This window comes from Myodes glareolus, chromosome 26 (assembly GCF_982192425.1).
Source record: "Myodes glareolus chromosome 26, mMyoGla1.1, whole genome shotgun sequence".
NCBI lineage: Eukaryota > Metazoa > Chordata > Mammalia > Rodentia > Cricetidae > Myodes > Myodes glareolus.
Genome location: NC_142051.1, coordinates 5,421,585 through 5,441,688, shown reverse-complemented (window position 1 = coordinate 5,441,688; position 20,104 = coordinate 5,421,585). Strand labels below are relative to the sequence as shown.

Genomic DNA, 20,104 nt, shown 5'->3' with positions numbered 1-20,104 from the left:
ATTCTTTTTGGTGCTGTGGACCTGGGGTGTGCAAGATCAAGCAAGTGCTAAGAATTCTTAGGTGAGCATATTAATGAGACTGCAGCACCGTATACAAATCCAAGCTATTCTGGAGTTCAGAGTGCCCGTTGGACACTGTGTCCCTGTTGTTCTGGGCGTTGGCATTTATAGTTTTGTGACCTAAAAATTCATTATCTGGGCTGGAATAAATCTTCTTTCATATGGTGGGAACTTACACTTGTCACAGGAGAAGGAAAGACGGCATTGTCCTTTCCTTTAAGCCTGGGGCAGATCATTTTACTTCTGCCCCATGTACATGCGGTGCCCTCAGAGGCCAGAAGAGGGTGTCAGATCCCCTGGAACTGGACTTACAGGTGGTTATGAGCCCTCATGTTGGTGGGTGGGAACCGAATCCAGGTCACCACCGAACAACCTCTCTAACCCCAGTTTCTGATTTTATTAGGACTTTTGTTTTTTTCTTTAAATCAGGCGTCACCTAGCAAAATTGCCACACATTTTGTCTGCCCACCTGTGGTGACTTTAGATTCCTGCTGGTGGTGGAGCAACGGCCACCTTCAGGGTTTCCCAGCCTGGCCCCAGCTGCCTTCCAGGTCACAACATTCCTCTCTGGCTGGCCTCCAAATGAGACATGACCTCCATACTCCGACCCACCAAAGCTTCCAGTCTCCCTGGGGCTGTCGTGGTTGTGGGGGGGGGCACTGAGTGGGCTTCTGAGTCCTGGTAGTAATTAACGTTAGCTGATGACTCCAGGGGCCTCCAGAGTGCACCAGTGAGAACCTTAATCCGGGATCTGGGCCAACAGGTGTGCTGTCACGGCTTTGTGTGGCTCACTTCCTTCCTGGCTTCACGCACCCTCTTATCTTCATCTTCTTAGTTAATTTTCCTAATCTTCAGCACTCTTACTTTGTCCTACTTGATTAGGGGAGCGTTGCAGGCAGGTCAAATGAGAGTGTTAGACAATGTGGGGGGTGACAGAGACCATAGTTCAGGGCTATCAAGGAGACGGAGGCCTGGAGTTGGTATGTTATGAAAGCCTCTGGCCTTTGCCCGAGCGCCGACTTCACCTGCCGCCCCATTCCTTTGCTAGTTGCTCAGGCAGTGAGCGTAGCCAGGGATGTGTGTGCGTGGCCTCTCCCCTCTCGCTTTGTCCACCCAAAAATGTGAACAAAGTTAAATCAGCCACGAACTGTGTCACCGTTCCGAAATGAAAGCATCTAGTTGGCTCCCTTAGAAAATATTCCAGCTGGGCTCTCTGAGGCTGAGTGTAATCTGGTACGCTTTGAGGGTGGGACCTCCGCCGGGGCGCTCCTGGAGCCACAGGTCCACCTCCAAGTTTGTTTTCTGGCTCCAGACGAACGAGCGAGTGGCTGTTTGACGATTGGCAAGAGACCCAGTTTTAAAAGCACAGCCATATAGGGTATTGGTGCAGTGGAAACCAGGGCTTTAAAGGGTGAGGTCATGGAAGGCCCAAATGAAGCCTTTTAATGTGTATCACAACTGCAGTCAATCTTACTAACACGTTGGGCCTGGACCTGCGTTCGCAGCCCGGCTGTGCCAGCATACTTAAGGGGCACGCTTTGAAGCCTCTTGCTCCTTGATGCTGCAGATGGGTAGCGGGAGCTTGTAAAACATTGCGTCTGATACTGTAAAGGCCTTGTATGCGCTTGTGGTTTTATAGCATTTTGAGAACATCCCGTGGCGAGAGGATAGATTGCAAATGCAGGCTTGCAGCCAGAGTCATGACCAGGTCTGTTGTGGAGGACAGGGCCTGCCTCTGTTCAGGACCCAGCTAGTGGCAGACAGTTGTAGGAGTAAAAGGTTTAAAAACACAGTAGGGTTGCTAGATCCTGGACCTTTATGTGTGTAGCGCAGGCCACACCCATGGGCTGCTGAGGTGAGGATGGCTTCCTGGGTGGGGAGGCAACCATGAGGCGAGGAGCAGGGGACCGCCAGGGTGGCACTGGGAGAGGGTGGTGACAGACAGGGGCTGTGTTGGTGGTCAGAGCACACCTCTTCTTGTTTCTTCTGCAGAAGAAGAGAAGATGGTTGCACACCCATCCTTGGAAACTTGCTGTGGTTTTGTTTTTGTAGTCTGTAGTCTGTTTAATTTTAATTTTTTTTTTTTAACAAATAGTTTCAAATAGCCACCGATGTTCTCTCCTTGTGTCATTTTGACTGTTAGTCAGTAGCCGGAGGATGCTTCAAATGACCACGAGTGACAGATGTGTTTCAGGTGTATGGCAGCCCCCAGAGAATAGACACAAGGACTATCACACACACCGTCACCACAGCACTCAGGCTGAGGCTGGCGGGTGGGTGGCAAGTTTGAAGCCAGCCTGGGCTATGTAATGAAGGAACCAAAAAAAGCGTCCCTGCTTAAGGTACTCACCGGTCACAATAAATGAGCACCATAGCATGTTCACAACCATTGTTAAAAGTCTCCTCTGGGCTGGGTGTTTTTACATTTTATTGCAGGGCTTCCCAGAGCCTATAGCATTCCGAAGGTGTGAGTGAGAGGAGACACACAGGTCACACAGCTCCCTCTGCTACTAGAGGCCCACACCTCTGTCAGCTTGCACTTATGCCTGAGGAAGCGGGGGGGTGGGGGGGCGCGGGGGGCACAGCTGTCGCTGCAGGGACATCTAGGTTGAGGTTGACCAGGAGAACGCAGAGGAGAGTTACCCGCCTACAAGCTGAACTCAGGCAAGATGGACTCCTGAGTCCTCACAGGACTGGAAGTAGAGCGGCAGCTCTCCATCATGTCTGCAGGGCAGCAGTCCCAGAGGGGCCAGTCCAAACCAGTATGCCAGGACCACACGCCAAGAGAGGCACCGAGTCTCTGAACGTGGCACCTGTGGGTTTGTAGCAATGGGGCCTTGAGAACACAGAAGCCATGTTCTTTTTTATTATTACTTTTTATTAAAGGATTTGTTTATTTTTATTTTATGTGCATTGGTATTTTGCCTGCATGTATGTCTGTGTGAGGGTGTCAATCCCCTGCACCTGGAGTTACAGATGGGGTGAGCTGCCATACAGGTGCTGGGAATTGGACCTGGATCCTCTAGAAGAGCAGCCAGTGCTCTTAGCCTCTGAGCCATCTCTCCAGCCCCATTAGCTGTTCTCTTAGGGTCACAGGTCAGCACCCCGAGCATCCTGGGAACTGCTGTCTGAGTCTTACAGTTGTGTCTGCTTGTTTTCCCACATCTTCACACTTACACGTCCCGTTCACGTTGTTTTCCCGCGTCTTCACACTTACACATCTGTTCACATTGTTTTCCCGCGTCTTTACACTTTACACATCCGTTCACATTGTTTTCCCGCATCTTCACACTTACATGTCCCGTTCATTGTTTTCCCGCGTCTTCACACTTACACGTTCCGTTCACATTGTTTTCTTGGTGCTCTTGCCTCGCCCTTTGTTTGCACCCGTGTCTGTTATTGCTTAGCTCTGCACCGACGCAGCAGCGCTTCAAAGCCCTGTAGTTCCTTTCTTCGTGTCAGCCTCCAAAGCTCCATGTAGTTCCTGGCTTGTGGTTGGCCGGAACACATCACTGCTGCTGGATAGTTACGGTGTGGATTGAAAAGTTGATTCTTGGGCAGACTTTTGTGCTCTGCCTCCTTGGCAGCTGATGTAAATACAGACCTAGGCCATCCTGCCCTTCTTATATGTTAGCTTTGTGTGACAGCCCCTTCTGTGTTCATCCCATACCATGGTCTCCACGTCGCACACCTAAAAAAGACTTCCCGCCAGAGTTCTCTACTGCTTGACATACTTGGGAGCCCAGTTCCGGAAGCATGTAGCTCACAACACGTTTTCAGTCAACCTGGAGTTGTGAAGTGTGCCTGTAACCCCAGCACTAGACATGGAGGCAGGAGGATTCCCTCGACCACATACATAACAAGTCTGCAGCTAGCCTGGGATACATGGGGTCCTGTCTGGGACCTTTCACCTCCTAGAAGAAAGAACTTTTAAACACGTCAGCCCTGCCTCTGCTTGCTCTGCTCCCGGAGAACTTGTTTCTTTTGTGGGGAGCGGGAGCGGGCTGGGAGTACTGGGTTTCAATGTAGCATAGACTGGCCTGGAACTCACAGAGATCCACCAGCCTCTCTCTGCTCTGTCTCCCGAGTGCTGGGGTTATAAGGCTTGCGCCACCACAGCCAATGAGAACTTGTCTTTCACCTGCACGCTCTGGGACTGCAGCAGGAGGGGCTCTCTAGACACTGCCTCTCCAGAGAGTGAGCTTCTCAAACTTAAAGGGGAGGAAGGGCTTATTTCCCACCAAGTTCACACGACAAGGGAGGCATGCCAGCTAGCTAGGGTCACTTGGTCTATGGTGCCCACCAGGAAACAGAGAAGTGGGGAGCAGTGCTGCACTGGCCTGTCACCCAGTCCAGGACCTCGGCTCAATGGGATTGTGCTGCCCACAGTCAGGGTGGGCATCCTCCCCTCCACTAACCCTCTGCAAGCACCATATAACACAGTGCTTAGTAGTGCTCTCCCTGTTTCCTTATTCCACCAAGCTGACAATTGAAATTGACCACCACGCCCCATGGTGCATTGTTCTGCTTCCTTACTGGAGCCCTGCCTGGCCGGAATATATTTCTAGGAGTCAGGGCCTGGACTAGGCTCGGCTCACCGTAACTGACTGAATCCCACTCACAGCCAGAGCGCACTGTCCAGGAAATGGGCTGCTAGGTATCTCAGTCTGTGTGTGATCACAAGTCTTGGACTTGTGTTTCTGTGCCCCTGGGTAGCCCAAGCTCTTGAGACATCAGTGGGCAGTAAGTAGCCTGCTTTCAAAACTGGGGGCGAAATGCAAAGCAGCAGTTCATGACTTCAGTCTAGTGTGGAGAGAGAGCGCTTGTCGGCCTGGTCAGGTTACCCTCCGGTGCTGCAGGATGGACCCAGACCTCATCCGGTGTCAGGGAGGTGCCTGAGAGCCACGAGGAGGGGGGGGTGGGTACAGCATGCACTGGTGATCCGCCTTCCTTACTCTGTGGAAAATCTGATTTTTTTTTTTAAATTTTTTCTTCCTCCAGTACCCTGGGAAGAAGGTCTGTAGCTTCCTTATCCTTCTTTCCTCTTTTAATTTTTGTTTAATTAATATTTGTGTGTGCGTGTGTGGGCACTGGAGCCCTTCCAGAGCGGCAGAGGGTAGAGGCCTCCCTTGAGTGGGTTTTGAGACAGGGTCTCTGTTGATTGCTGCTACACACTCCCGAGTAGCTGTCCTGGGATTGCAGGTGTGTGTCGCCATGCCCGGCTTTCTCAGGGCGCTAGATCAGAGCTCGAGTCTTCAGGCTTGTCTGGAGAGCAGTTTCCCCGCTGAGCTGTTTCCCAAGACCTCAGGTGTCTCACACAAGTGCTCTACCGTGACCTCGTTCCCTCCTGCCACCTTGTGTCTTAGAGGCCTGTGGTGCCAAGCCTGGTGACAGTCAAGCAGGCAGGCGTGGGTGGGGCACAGGGAGCAAGCTGCTGGCTGGGAAGAGGTGGCGATCCCAACTGCCTCTCACAGCTTGATGTGAGCCTGGCCCGGAGCTTGGCGCTAGTGGGCACTAATAATTGTCCAGTGATGGCTTACACTGTACCCTCTCCGCTGTATGGAGTAGGCATTGTTTGTGCACATCTCCCAGAGACGAGGAAGCCAGGGCTCAGAGAGGTTACAGAACTCGCTTTTGGTCACACAGCTAGGGTGTGGCAGAGCCATGATCTCAGACCTCAGTATGTCTAAACCATAATTCTCGTTCTGTCGCTAAACTAAAACAGAGGTAGCGATTGTGCATGTCTTTTTTTACCCTTTTGAAGCCGCTCGTATTTGTGCATTATGGTTTGAGCCTTTATTGTCCAGTGGCTTTGTGTTTTAAATTTTGGTGTAGCTTCAGAGTTACCAGACAGACAGAAGCTGTCCACGGATCCTCCGTCAGACCTGTAGGGGTCCGCCTCTGGAAAGCCTGACTCATGAGCCTATGAGGACACACCTTGGGTGCAGGTTCTCTGTGTCTGTGAGGTGGGTGTGTCTCACCAGTGAGAAAACAAACAGTCTGGAAATGTGGCCCCACCCAGGAAGCGAGGTTGCCCCAAATTGTGCTCTTCGGGCACACTGGCTGAAATGGCAGGGGCGAGCGTGGACTTGGGGCGGCAGGCCTCTCCCTGTGGCCTCAGACAGAGATGACTTGTAACATGCCCAGCAGCTGCTCTGGGGTGTGGCACCAGCCCCTCCCCGGCTGCCGAGAGCAATAACCATGCATTATTCAGAGGCGGCTGCCTCTGCCCTTCCCTGTCCTGCCCTAAATGAGAGTCCTGCCTATAGAGTGTGCTCTGCCACGCCACGGCTTTAACCCCGTCTTTGCCCTTTTCCTTCCCACCTCTTTGCCCCGCCTGGGTTGCGTTTCCTTCCCTCCCTCCTGCAGGGCTGTGCATGTATTTGGAGGGATTCTTTCCCAGGTTGGCAGACAAGAGTCTCTCAAAGGCTTAAACAACCTGGAAGTCTCGCCAAGGTAAGGGTCCTTCTCCAGTTTGGACCCTACCTGAAATCAGTGTCATTTCCCACCCCTGTCTGCAATTGTACTTGAAGCAGCTGAATTTGTCAGGCATGTTCAACCTGGACTACCCAGGGATAACGTGCACCCTGGGATGGAGACAGCTCCAGCTTCACCGAGTCCCTGTGTCCGTTCCCCGCCCCAGGCAGGAGACAGCTCCAGCTTCACCGAGTCCCTGTGTCTGTGTGCCACGCCCCCAGGCACAAGCCGATAGGATTAGATCAAGTAGCCCCCTCCCCCCAATTTTTTTAAACCCTGCTCTGAAATGCTCTGCTTTCCCAGGATTTACTGTCCAGCTGATCTCTGAACAGTGATATGCTCAGCCCAGCAGGGGTCTTGTAGGTCATGGACTACAACTCTGAATGCTTTCTGCTCTTTCCTTGGTTTAATCTCTGAGAAGTAAAGATAACCTTTCTGAGTTCCTCTGTGCTCCTGTGTGGGTTGTCCTGAGGACATGGCTCCTTTGATGTTCCTCTCAGTGCCTTGGGCTCCTGGTTCCAGGGGACCTAGGGGCGGGCTCTAGCCCACGTCATCACGGCTGCCCTTGAGAATTGACTGAGAACCCTTCTCTTTGCCCCTTCACTTCTTTTCCTTGGGATCCCACCCAGCTGAAGCCCCCAGGATACACATGCAGTATGTTTGTGTGCAGCCAGTGGCCTGGGGCTGTTCGCTTCCCTGATCCCAGAGCTGGAGCCATGTCCCTCCTTTGGTCTTACTAGAGAGAACAGCGTCAGATTAGATCTTTACCGACCTGTTGCTCTTAGGTCAGGAGCTCTTCAGATGTGACAGATCCAGCATCTAGCAGGAAGTGATGCAACAGACCTAGGAGGCCCTGGGGTAGACCAGGGAGCAGAGCCCGGAGCTCGCTGGAATGCTGTGCCCCTCCTGTGCCTGCTCGGTCACCCCACACCATTAGCCTGGTGCTCATTTGCAGCGTTGGGGATCAAAGGCAAAGTCTCGTGCTTGCTACCTCCCAGCTATTTCCTTAGTTTTTTTCTGTTTTTTAAAGACAGGCTCTTGCTATGTAGCCGAGGCTAGCTCTTCCTGAGTGCTGGGATTCCGGCATGTGCCACCACACTGGGCTTTCAGTTCTTATCACACCCCTCTGAACCTGTATGGTCTCTGTCTCTGGATTCAGCCAACCACAGAATTGTTCTCCTCACTAGTACTACTTTTACCGTGCAGCAGCAACTGTTGCTGGAGGAAATACCCTGGAGACGGTCTGAACCGTGCGGAAGAGATGCCGAAGTTAGCAGTAAATCCTGTGCCCTTTTCTTTATAAGGGACGGAAGGAGTTTGGTGTCTATGGAGGAGGCAATGACCTTTACCCTGTCTTCTCGGGAATAATTGTGTGTACTTTGAAGGCCTCTGGGCAGTTAACACAAACTGAATGTGTAGACAAGGAAGGCTTCCTCATTTCCCTGGTCAGCTTGTGGCCATTGGCTGACTAGTTGTCGACTGGAAAGAACGGCAAGGAGGAATGGGCTACATTTTTGTTTGTTTGTTTGTTTTGTTTGAGATGGAGTTTCACTGTGCAGCCCTGGCTGGCCTGGAACTCACAGAGATCTTCCTGCCTCTGTCCAGGTGCTAGGATGGAAGGCGTGCCCAGTTTGGACTACATATTTTACATTTGCTTAGATTTTTTTTGGAAAATCTTTTATTTTCTTTTTAAAAATTTATTTATATTTTATGTACATTGGTGTTTTTCCCCTCATGCATGTCTCTTATGAGGACGTTGGGTCCCCTGGAACAGGAGTTACAGACAGGTATGAGCCATGTGGGTCCTGGGAATTGAACCCTGGTCCTCTGGAAGAGCAGTCAGTGCTCTTAACCGCTAAGTCCTCTCTCCAGTCTTCTTTGGGAAAATCTTAACCCACAGTAACAACAAACATAAAACTGTTCCGGGAGTGCGGTGGGGACCACATCGACACGGGCAGTGTTCCCAGCGGGCTTCCGGCTTGCCCGTAGAGCCACAGAGATGAGCACATTATCCGTGCTGGTTACTTTCCAGTGCTGTCTAGTCTTGGAGGCTATGCCAGGCCAGCGTAGAAACTGGAAACGGTCACAGTAGATGTCCATCACCCTCATTAGGGCCTAAGAGCCTTTTTATATTCTGGGTGGCTTTCCGCTCGTGGCTTCCGTAGTGCCCATTCCTGATGTGTTTATTGCCGCTGCCATGCAGGGGTCACTCACGGAACAGCTACCTGCCCGGAGAATATCTTACCGTGAGCCTGGTGGGCTTTGGCAGAAACCCCCAACAAGCAGGCCCTCATGTTACAGAAGAGAGGTGTCTTCAGCCCCTCTTTTTGGAGGATAAACCTTCCAAATTTAATTCCAATCCGCTCCTCGAGCTTGAATCTGACTAGACACATGGTCTTTACATTTTCAAATGTTCCTCTAGGCCAGAGCCTTGAAGACCGGTCCGGTTTCGTGGAAATGACATATAGGCCCCGGAGTAAGATGGCGCTTGCTCTGGTCACTAGTGGGGGATGTCACTGGAAGGGCTGACTCTTCTCTACACCACAGAGAGACTAGCTCATTTGGGGGAGGATTACATGAAAGTGCCCACGTGGAGACACTTACAGGCTACCAGACAGCTGGGCTGGAGAGAGTTGCTGGGCTTTGGGCTTAGGCCTCCCCTCAGCAGCGAAATTAATTCACTTCCTCAAATCCTCAAATCTAGCCTCACCTGAACTCTGAAGTAATTATGCCAGCTCTGCTGGATGACTGGGAGAGTTCCATGTGACCCAGGTAGGCACTGTGCTTACGTGGCTGCACCTGTGCTGTCTTGGGGTCTGCACTGCTGGGTGAGACGCTGAGCAACAGCAGCTTGGGGAGGAGAGAATTTACTCCTTAGAGTTACATGTATGTAGTCCACTGTCCCGGAAAATCAGGGTGCAGGAATCTGAGGGTAAGGCCGTGGAGGAGTGTTCACCCAGCAGTCCATGGGTGGCACCGCCCACCGTGAGCTGGGCCCACCCACATCCCTCATCCAATCAAGTTGCCTCACAGGCTTGCCCACAGTTCAGTCTCATGGGGGCGTTTTCTCAGCTGAAGTCGCCTATTCCCAAATGACTCTCCCCTGTGTTAAGTTGGCATAAAGCTAAGTAGGATGTACGGTCTTTTATTTACAGATAGTAAATTAGTTGTAGATTCTAAAGGATCACAGGAGAATTTAACCAGTCAGTTTTCCCCTTTCAGGTTCTAAGGAGAGAGAGGTGGGGGGTTAAGTAGGCAGGGTGCTGGGTAGAGGGGTCTGGTCACTTGCAGCTTGGCCTAGGGAGGTTGTTCATGGTTTGACAGGTCGATGGCTAGCGCCGGTTGGTTGGCATCCATTATCTTCTGTGCTTATTGCTAATATAGACTGGAAAACTGGAGCGACCATAACATTAATACAGTTCTAGACATGCATCTTTAAATACTGTTTGAAACTGGGCATAGGGACTCTCAGCTTTAATCCCAGCCTCCAGGGGTCAGAGGCAGGCAGGTCTCTGTTAGTTCCAGGACAGCCAGGGCTACATAGACAAACCCCATCTTGAAGAAAATGAAATAAACATGTAAATAAGCAATTGTTTGAATTCGAAGTGTCCAGCAGCTCGTACTGTGCGGAATGATATTTTTGCAGAAGGGAAATTTACCAGAGAGAGATTTGCAGAATGCTGTTTAATGAAGCACTGTTTTCAGTTGCTGGTGGATTGGTTTCATTTCTGTGTGGGAAATGGGGGGCATGCGTGGCGGCTGAGCCTGGGTGTTAGAGGTGGAATGGAGCGGTGTCGTGTCTTGCGAGGTGTGCCTGCTGCTCTTGTGGGACGTAGAAGACGCCTAGTTCATCATCTGCCTTCTTCCCCCTGTGTTGTTCGTGCATGGCGTGATCTGTTTTTTTTTTTTTTCTTCTTCTAGGATGTGGAGAAAGAGAAGGAAACTCACAATTACCTCAGCAAAGAGGAAATCAAAGAGAAAGTCCATAAGTACAATTTAGCCGTCACAGACAAGTTGAAGATGACCTTGGTAAGGCCTTCCTGGTTCAGTTGGCTCTTACTGAAAAACAAATGGGGTCAGGGAGATGGCTCAGCGGGTACAGCCTGGCAGGTTTGATCCCCAAGACCCAAGAGAAGGCCAGATGGGGTGGGGCACATCTGTAATACCAATACCCCTTCAGGGAAAAGGAGAATTGTCGGGGGGTGGGGCTTCCGGGTCTGGTAGCCTGGATACCCAAAAGCAGCAGCAGGAACTACACAGAGAGGCAGAGACACCCCACAGTGAGCAGATGGGAGAGTTCTCTGACCTCCCTGAGTGCACTGTGGCCCACATGGGCCCGCATACAGCCACACACCAAATAATACATAAACCTGTTAATGTATAAAAAAAACTAGTATTTTAATCTAGTAACAATTAACGGTCAAGGTCTGCAGAACAGGAAGATGTTTTTTTGTTTGTTGGTTTGGTTTTTTGAGACAGGGTTTCTCTGTGACTTTGGAGCCTATCCTGGAACTAGCTCTTGTAGGCAAGGCTGACCTCGAACTCACAGAGATGCGCCTGCCTCTGCCTCCCGAGTGCTGGAATTAAAGGCGTGCGCCATCACCGCCCACCTGGAAAATGGTATTTTTGCAACTTTCAAATTGAATCTCTTTGTAGCTGAGGTTGAATATTGATGATTGGGTTAGTGCCTCCCCCTGCAAAGGGTGAAATTTGGGCAGGAAGGTGAAGCCACTTGTCAAATGAACCTAATGATGACTCTTGACCGCACATGGAGAGGAAAAGAACAAAACTACCAGGGTTGTCCTCTGACCCCCGAAACCTATGTTTTAGGACACACAGTCGATACACACACACATTAGTATTTTAAAAGGGAAATGCATTAATTTTGTCTTAGTAGATTTGCGATTCCTCCTTGCCAGGGGATATTTGGGCATTGTCTAATATATCTGAAGTAGCTCCGATTCTATTGAGATTTCCTTTGATTTCTACCCACTGTAGAATAGATGTGAAAGCAGCTAAAGGATTTCGTGCCCGTGGATCAGGACTTAGTCTATCTGAGAGTTTTCTGCCCTGACTGTCCACTGTGAACAGGGTACCTAACGTTCAGCTTCCTTCGAGGTCCCACACCGTGTGACACGGAAGCTGGACAGTCGGGGTTTAGGGGTGACAGCAAAGCCGCCGTCTTCACGACATCTTCTGACTGAATTAAGCTTCACCCATCCGTTTAGCGACCTTCCTCTGCAGCACTTGTGGTCCACTGGTGCCGTTTTTTCCAGAGCTGTGCCCCTCCCCATCCCCCACGCCGTCTGTTCATCCATTGCTTGTGAACTGGCGGAGATCTTTGAAAGGACAGAGTGACCCGCTTAAAACTGGCCCGGGTGAACTTTGTGACCTATGGACCCGAGCTTTCACACGTGAAACCTGTGATGAAAGACACCTCTCCCGTGGACTTAGAACCACCAGAAGGAGAGGCGGGGATAGATAACCCCAAGTTAGCCTTCGCTCGTCCAACTGCGAGCCTGCCTGCCTTCCTTCTCTCCTTCCTCCTTCTCCCTTCCTTCTTCCCTCCTTCCCTCCCTCTCTCCTTTCTTTCCTTCTTTCCTCCCTCCCTTCCTTCTTCCCTCCCTCCCTTCCTTCCTTCCTTTCTTCTTTCTTCCCTTCCCTCCCTCCTTCCCTCCCTTCCTTCCTCCCTTCCTTCCCCCTTCTCTCCTTTCCTCCTTTCCTTCCTTCCTTCCTTCCTTCCTTCCTTCCTTCCTTCCTTCCTTCCTTCCTTCCTTTCATCCTTCCTTCTTTCCTTCCTTCCTTCCTTCCTTCCTTCCTTTCTTCCTTCTCCCCCTCCCTCCCTCTCTTCTTTCCCTCCCTCCCTCCTTCCTCACCTCCCTTTTGTCAGTGTATGCATGTGTCTGTGTGAGCGTGGGTGCCCTTGGAGGCCAGAAGCACACACACAAGAACAAACAAGGAAATTTGTAAATTGATCCTGAAGAAAAGAAAAATAATGGAAGATGTTAAAGTTCTCCCACAAAGTATTTATTAAATAAGACTGATTTGTTTTAATCAACACAATAGTGACGTGTTCTTATAGAGTGAAGACTAGATCGTCAACTACTGCCACAGCTAAGAAGTGGCCACCCCATGTTTGTAGTGAACATGCCTGTAATTCCCGTGGTTTGGATGTGCTTTAAAGGTGCCTGGCGTGCATCGCATGCTGTGCACTGATGACTTTAACAGAGTTCTGTGGAAGAGGTCATCTGGTATGTGACCTCACTACCACTGGGAGTAAAGCCAGCCTGTTTGCCTGGTGTCCATTCATTGCTGCCTTTGGTGTCTCAGAGCCCTCGCTCTGACCTTCTCTTGAGGATGGGTGGGGATGCCCTGCACTGAGTGGGGATAGCCCTTAGGCTTCGAGGCAGACATGTGCCGCACAGGAGTGTGTCCGGTACTGACCCAGCACACAAGGCTTCAAAGGCTCAAACCTCAGGGCCAGTGAGCCACAGGGCTAGCGTGTTTCCTCTGCCGCATTTCCGCATTTCCGAAGACCTTGCATCGATTCCCCGCTGAGTCCCTCTCTGCACTCTCCTGGGAAGCTGAGAGAAGAGCCACAAAGAGCTGCTGGCCTTCCCCTTTGTCTTCGCTGCTCTAATGCACTCCTGTTCTGCCTACACCACTCATGGTGACCTTTCTTCCTTCTTCAGAACTCAAATGGGATTTACACTGGCTTCATTAAGGTGCAGATGGAACTCTGCAAACCGACCCAGACCCCAGCCAACCCCGGGAGACTCCCACCCAGTAGCAGAGGGTGTGTGAACACACTTCACATCAGCAGTACAAACACCGTGGGAGAAGTGATCGAGGCCTTGCTCAAGAAGTTTCTGGTGACGGAGAGCCCCAGCAAGTTTGCACTTTATAAACGATGTCACAGGGAAGACCAAGGTGAGTGGTCTGTCTGCTCTGTTTGTCTGTTGCATTCGTTAGGAAAAGGGCAGCGGACAGATGTCGTGTCGTACTGTGTCAGAGCCCAGGGACACACTGGAAGCCACCCTCTCAAGGCGGATCTTTATGATTCCTGGCTGTTTGTATCTCTGAGCCGAGTGGTTGAGGGGCTCTGAGGCTGCATGTAGTAGGCACGTGTGGTGTGGGAGATTTGCTGGCAGCCCGGAGGGACAGGTTTGGTGAGGGTGTGGTGGCAATGATTTTAATACCTTTCAGGACACAAAAGAACACTTCTGGAGGCTGGAGAGATGGTTCAGCAATTAAGAGCACTGGCTGCTCCTCCAGAGGTCCTGAGTTCAATTCCCAGCAACCACATGGTGGCTCACAACCGTCTGTAATGAGATCTGGTGCCCTCTCCTGGCTTGTAGGGATACATGCAGGCAGAACACTGTATACACAATAAATAAATAAGACTTTTTAAAAAAAGAAGACTTCTGTGGTTGAAGTCTTGAGTAATGCTTTCACGTTTGAAGTTCACGCACACATGTGGTGTGATGGACAAAGAGGCACACGTATAATTCATTCAACTCGCATGTAAAAAGAATAAGTGGTGTTTTGACCTGGGGTCTGTCTGAACTTATGCCCATGCCCAGTGGATAGAAAGAATATTAGATTATCTCATAAAATGGGATGGGATGTCCCGGGCGAGGCGTTTGATGGAAGTTGGTGTCTATGATTCTCTCTGCGCCGACCCGGAAGTATAACAAATAGCAGTGAGCTGTTTGCGCTTCCTCCCGTTTGGCTCTGGGAAAAGCCCGCAGCAGCCATAGAGGAAGATGTACTGACGCACAGGGTGACTGACACACAGCTTCCTTTTGAGGGTGTGCCATTTCTTACACACAGTCCCGACAGAGCTCTGGCTCAGCAGCCTGGCGGAGGACGAGCAGCCACCAGGAAACTGGGATGAAGTTCCATCTGAAGTAGCAAGGGACAGGGAAGGTCTGGCGACACTTTTAGCTTGCCAGCAACTTTGCCAGCTCAGCTGGACATCAGCTACACAGTCAAAAGTGGCAGTGTCCTGAATTGTCACCCTCGTGGCTGGCATATCTTTAGACACTAGAGTGTGTTTGTGTGGAGACACGCTGTGTCCGTGTGACAAATGTCTGGTTCGCTTGGCTGCCAGTTCTTAATCTACAAAGAGGTTTGCTCCTAGAGCTTTGGATTTGTGTTTGTTTGGTTGAGATACTTTCATTGTTTTTAAAGGGGTTAAGTTCCTCTTTTCTCCCCAAAAGTTTGTCTTCTTTCTGACAGGAAGGACAGAATCTTTGGGGGCAAATTCCTATTTTATTTTGTTTTTAGAACTCATTTCCTCCTCATCAAGGCTTGGTGTATCCTGGGCTTTTTGTCCACCGTGGGCCCTTGGTGTTTATAGAGGCTCGGGAGTGGGCTGTTGCTGTGACTTGGTGGGGTGGGGGAGACTGTCTCTCTTTAACAGGCTGTTTGTCCCCCTCCCCAGTGTATGCCTGCAAGCTCTCCGACCGGGAGCACCCGCTCTACCTGCGCTTGGTGGCAGGGCCCAGAACTGACACGCTGAGCTTTGTTCTTCGAGAGCACGAAATTGGAGAGGTGAGCGAGCGGCTGTTGACAGTGGCGTCCAACCTCACAGAACAGCTGGCCTGCTTTATTTCATCAAGGAGGTGGGGCGGGAGGGAGCAGAATCGCCCGGAATGATCCCCAAGTTAGCTTACAGTGTAATTCTCTTAGGACATTGCATTGGCATGACTCCTTCAGGAGTCGGAGGAAATAATTCTTGCATGTCCGGCTCTGTGCAGAGAACCGTTCTAGTCTCCTCCCAGCCCCGTGTCACTCATCCCGCTGAGCCTCCCCGTCCATCTGCTGCTAAGGAAGGACTCCAGGCCGGTTTCCTTCTGACAGGAAATAAAGGGAAACCCAGCACATGTGGGCCTCAGTGTCCACTTCTCTCTTCATGCAGTGGGTGACTTGGGAGTTCTTGGCGTGAGCACCCTTCTCCCCAGGGGAGGATGTCCTGGGGGTTCACTGGAAAACATTTTCTGCCCTTAGATCATCTGCGAACCCTCAGTGTGAAGTGAGGGCTGGAGAGACGGCTCAGTGGTTAAGAGCACTGACTGCTCTCCCAAAGGATCCAGGTTCAATTCCCAGCACCCTCATGACAGCTCACCCCTGTCTGTAACTCCAGTTCCAGAGGGTCTGACACCCTCACACACAGACATTCATGCAGACAAAACACCAGTGCACATAAAATAAAAATAAATAAAAATTTAAAAACCAGAAGTGTGAAGTGTCCTGTGGAGCATCAGCCCACAAAGCTGGGAGAAGAGGCTTGCTGGCTTAGACGGGGGACTTGGCCTGAGGCAAGCTCTCTAATTGTTCTAGCTTTTCTAACTCAAAATGATCTATAAAGTGACCCTAAATATTTCCTTTAAAGTATCATCGTTGTTATTGTGTGTATGTGTGATGTGTGTTTGTGGGTGTGTGTACGTCAGCACAGGCATAGAGCTCGGGGACAGCCGGGTAGAACTGTTTCCCTTCCACATTAGGAAGGTTCTAGAACTCAGGCCACCAGGCTCGTGCAGCGGTTTCCTTGACAGTCACTGCAGAAGTTTGTCTTAATTATACTTTATTGTTTTGTGTGGATGTGTGCTTATGCACTTGGCATGGCACATATATGGAAGTCAGGACAGCTTGCAGGAGTCGGGTCTTTCCTCGTGTATCAACTCAAGTCATCAGCTTGATAAGAGACGATGCTACCACTGAGGCATCTCACTGTCTCAGGTCACTCCATTTTGTGCCTGCGTGCATTTGAGTGTGTGTGTGATACAGTACCTGCTGTGGGGAGAGGCGCTGTTAAGGAACCAGACCTCTGTCATCAGGACAGGAAACAACTCCAAGTAATGAGAGGCACACAGCTGCCACTCAGGGCAGGTGTAGGTGAGGGACACTGGGAGGGAGCATCAGTCTGGATTGTGACAGGGCTTCTAAGTGCTGCAGTGAGCACCTTGCATAGCAAGGGAGCGTGAGAGATCCTGGGAGCTGGCTCAGGAAGGTAGGCTGAGATCCAAAGGGTGAGCAGGATGTGGCCAGGCAAAGCAGAGCAGGGGCGAACAAGCCCTAAGCCAGTTGGGGTACTGGGTGAGTGTGAGATGTCAGGCTGGGGAGGTAGAGGATTTCTTACTTCATGTGGTGTTCAGTGGGTGCCAACTGAATGCTTGTCACCATGAGCGTTTGCCATACCCACCCGTGTGTGTAGGAGAGCTGGGTAAGGGTAGACTGAGAAGAGGAGGCTGATGCTAGGGTCCAGGAGTGGCTGCAAAGAGCTGGTGGGCAGAGGGCAGAGATGGAGAAAACAGATGGGCTGTGGAACTGTCTGGAGTTGATGAGATTGTGGGAGAGGAAGAAGATTCAGATACCAGGAATTGATCTCTGGAGGGTTGGACCAGGAGCTGAGGACAGCTGTACCCCCCACTTTCTGATAGCAGTATTCTGCAGGGCCTGGAGTCGCTCAGGAGGCTGGGGTGGGGGGTGATCATGAGCTCAAAGCTAGATTGTGCTACGTAGCTAACCTTGTCTCTGGGGAGAAAAGGAGCTGAAGTCATTCTGCCCGGACTCCGAGTTACACACGGCCTATTCCTCTCTCCCTGCAGTGGGAAGCCTTCAGCCTCCCAGAGCTGCAGAACTTCTTGCGTATCCTGGACAAGGAGGAAGACGAGCAGCTGCAGAGCCTGAAGCGGCGCTACACAGCCTACAGGCAGAAGCTGGAGGAAGCCCTGGGTGAGGTGTGGAAGCCCGGCTAAGGCGAGGGCTTCCTGTCAGGAAGGCACAGCTCGGACCCGTGAAAGAGCGGCACCGCCCCTGCTCAGAGAGCTGTTCCCGTGCCCGCCATGCTAGGGCCTTCCTCTTTCCTCTCTAGACACAGTTCTCAAAGCCTGCGCACGCAGCATCCTGCGCCTCACCGATTGGCACAAGGGACTCCGCAAGCTTGTTCTGTTGGCATGGCGACGTTACCTCTTGCAAGCTGTGAGCCTGTGGTCCTCGGGCACATCTTGGAGTGCTCGGAAGCATGAACGCCGGGTCAATTCCCTGTTTTCTTCTCGTTACTTTGATTATGTGATCTTTGTTAGGCTTCAGGGTGTGCAGATACTAACAAGCGGTCTTTGCAAACTTGTCCTGCGGCGAAACAACCTGCTTGGTTGTCTTCATTCAGAACAGTCTGCTCCATGATCTGAAAGACACAGGAATGTAGGAACTCTGGGGGGTTGGGAAAAGATTGTGTAAGAGTTTTGATGAAGAAAGTAAAGAGCATGTTGGGAAGGTAGAGGGAGTGGAGGGAGCCCTCGCTTGGGAGGGTAGCGTGGCTTCTGAGTTAGCCATAGAGGAGGAAGGTGTATTTGTTCATAAAGGAGTCAAAAGCATTTAAAAGCATTCAGGGTTGATGTTTTAAGATTGCTTGATTTAGTGGTAAAGTGTGGGGTCAGAGCCAAAGAGCTAGGAGCTAAGCCCAAAGGAGGGGTCCCTGAACTGCAGCTGGCCTGTGGTGGATTTACCCTTGACTGAGGTGATCCCGAGGAACCCCCCCCTGTGGCTGGCCCTGTGGGGATCCAGAGGTAGGTCTCCTGCTCCTGCGGCTGGACCTGGCATCTGTGCACCAGTTCCCCGGCTCTGCTGGTGTAGAGCAATGGTCTCTGGGTATAGCTTCTCTGTAGGTGTAGGTGGGGCCTGACCATGACTGATCTCTGTTAAATGTAGTTGCCCTCCCCCACCCTGAGTTTTTTCTCAGTTAAAAAGGAGTTTAGGTAAGGGCAGCTGTTTACCCTCAGCTGTTAGCTAGAAGATGTATCAAGTCCAGGGCTCACAGCAAACTTTGACAATCACTCTCTTCCCCTTTATTCCACCTCCCCTTTCCTCTTCCCCTCCCCCTTTGGTGCCCCTTCATCCCTCTCCAGAGTTCTTAAAAGTAGAGGACAGGGACGCTGATTAAAGGCCAATCCTACCACATCCTTGCCTCTCAGAGACTTGACTGAGGCCCCAAGGAAGGCAAGTCCACACCCCGCTGACCACACAGCAGCTGCTCATTCTGGAACTATTTTAACAGACTTGTGCGTTCCTTCCAACCAAAGAAATGCATGTGCAATAGAAGCCTTCCTGAGGACGGGCACTGTCTCCTCGGTTTCTGCAGCAGCTTGCAAATCGGAGAGCAGAGGGAGCGGTGTGCTGGGCTTCCAGAGGGGCCTTGCGTCACTCTGCTTTGAGTCTAGGTAGATTTTGTTGTTGTTTATAAATTCCCAAGGAATTGTTAATGGGTGAGACTTAATGGATTCTTTTGGAAATTCCAAGGTGCTCCAGCTCTTTGCCTTTCTATGAACCGTGCCTTTGAATGAGTATCTGTCCCTTCACGGTGGCTCTCGTGACTTGTCAGAGGCTGTCATCTTGTGGGGCAGATCCAAGTGCAGGGTGTGCCCCGCAAGCTCCCGAGACAATCAGATCGTCTAAGCTATTAGGAAGAGTTGGAAAAAAAATAAACACAAAAACAGGAGAACTAGCTATAAAATATGAATGGCCATCTTGTTTAATTTTGCATGTGATTTCTAGTGCATCAGCGAGGCTTTAGTGACGCCGCCACCCAACACTTTGCCTTTGTTATTCAGGGAATGCCTTGGTGGCTTCTGTGCTGGTTTTACTATTGCAACTGTGGCTTGGGTTTGTGTCTGCTGTCGCCAACCACCTGGTCTTCTAATGACTCCTCCCAGTAAGCTTAGAGTTGGTGAAGCATTAGTTTCTCAGTTCAAGACCCTGCTAGAACCTGAAAGTAGTGGCTGATGGCTATCTGTGAATTTATTTTTTTTTTTTTACTTGAAGTAGACTGTGTAATGCAGGAATCCTCATCTGTGTTCGTTTGAACCTCGCTCGCTGCCGTGCGCACTACACCTCGTGACTCGGAAACTGTTGAAGATCTGCCCGGTCCGGGTTCCTGAAGACTGCTGTTCTCCCTAACACTGGTTACTACAGCAGCGTTTCTAAAGCGTGAGAAAGAGCCCCAGAGGCCAAAGATCTTTATTGTCACCCGTTGTTCCAGCCTTTCTGTAAAATGAAAGCAGGCTTTACTGTAATGCTGTTTTCTCTCCAGAATGTGATGGTACCCAAACGAACGAACGGTGTTAAATGAAGGGCAGAGTTGCAGGGGAGCATTTTAAATCTAGAAGTTAAAAGCTATATTTATAATGTTGATGAGTTTAAGTTTTATTTTTATAGGGAAGATTTTTTTCTCCCCTGAAGTTGTGTCTGGAATGGCAAAATTGTTTCTATTATTAAAAATTGAAGTTGTTAGTTGATATTTGTGTGTCTTTATTTATGATTTATATATATATTTTTTTCAAAGTTTTGGAACAAGCTTTTTTGAGAGACATACATACTGGAATTCAATAATGTTTACAAGGGTTTTTTGGGGGGGTTTGTTTGTTTTGTTTTCTGGGAACAGTCACATCATTCTTCCAGGTGCCGGTTCTGTTTCCTTCCTCTTGCCCCATGTCCTGGGCATGAACACCATTTTCCTTGTGAGCCACACACACATGGAAGACTGTAGAAAGCTATGCGAACATGA

At 50.6% G+C, this 20,104-nt stretch overlaps 1 protein-coding gene across 2 annotated transcripts in view; it reads left to right on the top strand.

The window, feature by feature from the left end:
- Nucleotides 1-19,835, top strand: part of Rassf3 (Ras association domain family member 3) — a 62,370-nt gene extending 42,535 nt beyond the window's left edge. Inside the window, exons 2-5 of one of the 2 annotated variants that reach the window (XM_085683441.2) lie at nt 10,459-10,566; nt 13,230-13,467; nt 14,984-15,093; nt 17,151-19,835. In XM_085683441.2, the coding sequence (XP_085539567.1) occupies nt 10,459-10,566; nt 13,230-13,467; nt 14,984-15,093; nt 17,151-17,300 (606 nt within the window). In that variant the 3' untranslated portion in view covers nt 17,301-19,835. Of the gene's footprint in view, nt 1-10,458; nt 10,567-13,229; nt 13,468-14,983; nt 15,094-15,549; nt 15,781-17,150 lie in introns of those variants that run through there. The other variant, XM_085683442.2, reaches the window with a different exon arrangement.
- Nucleotides 19,836-20,104: the final 269 nt, after the last annotated feature.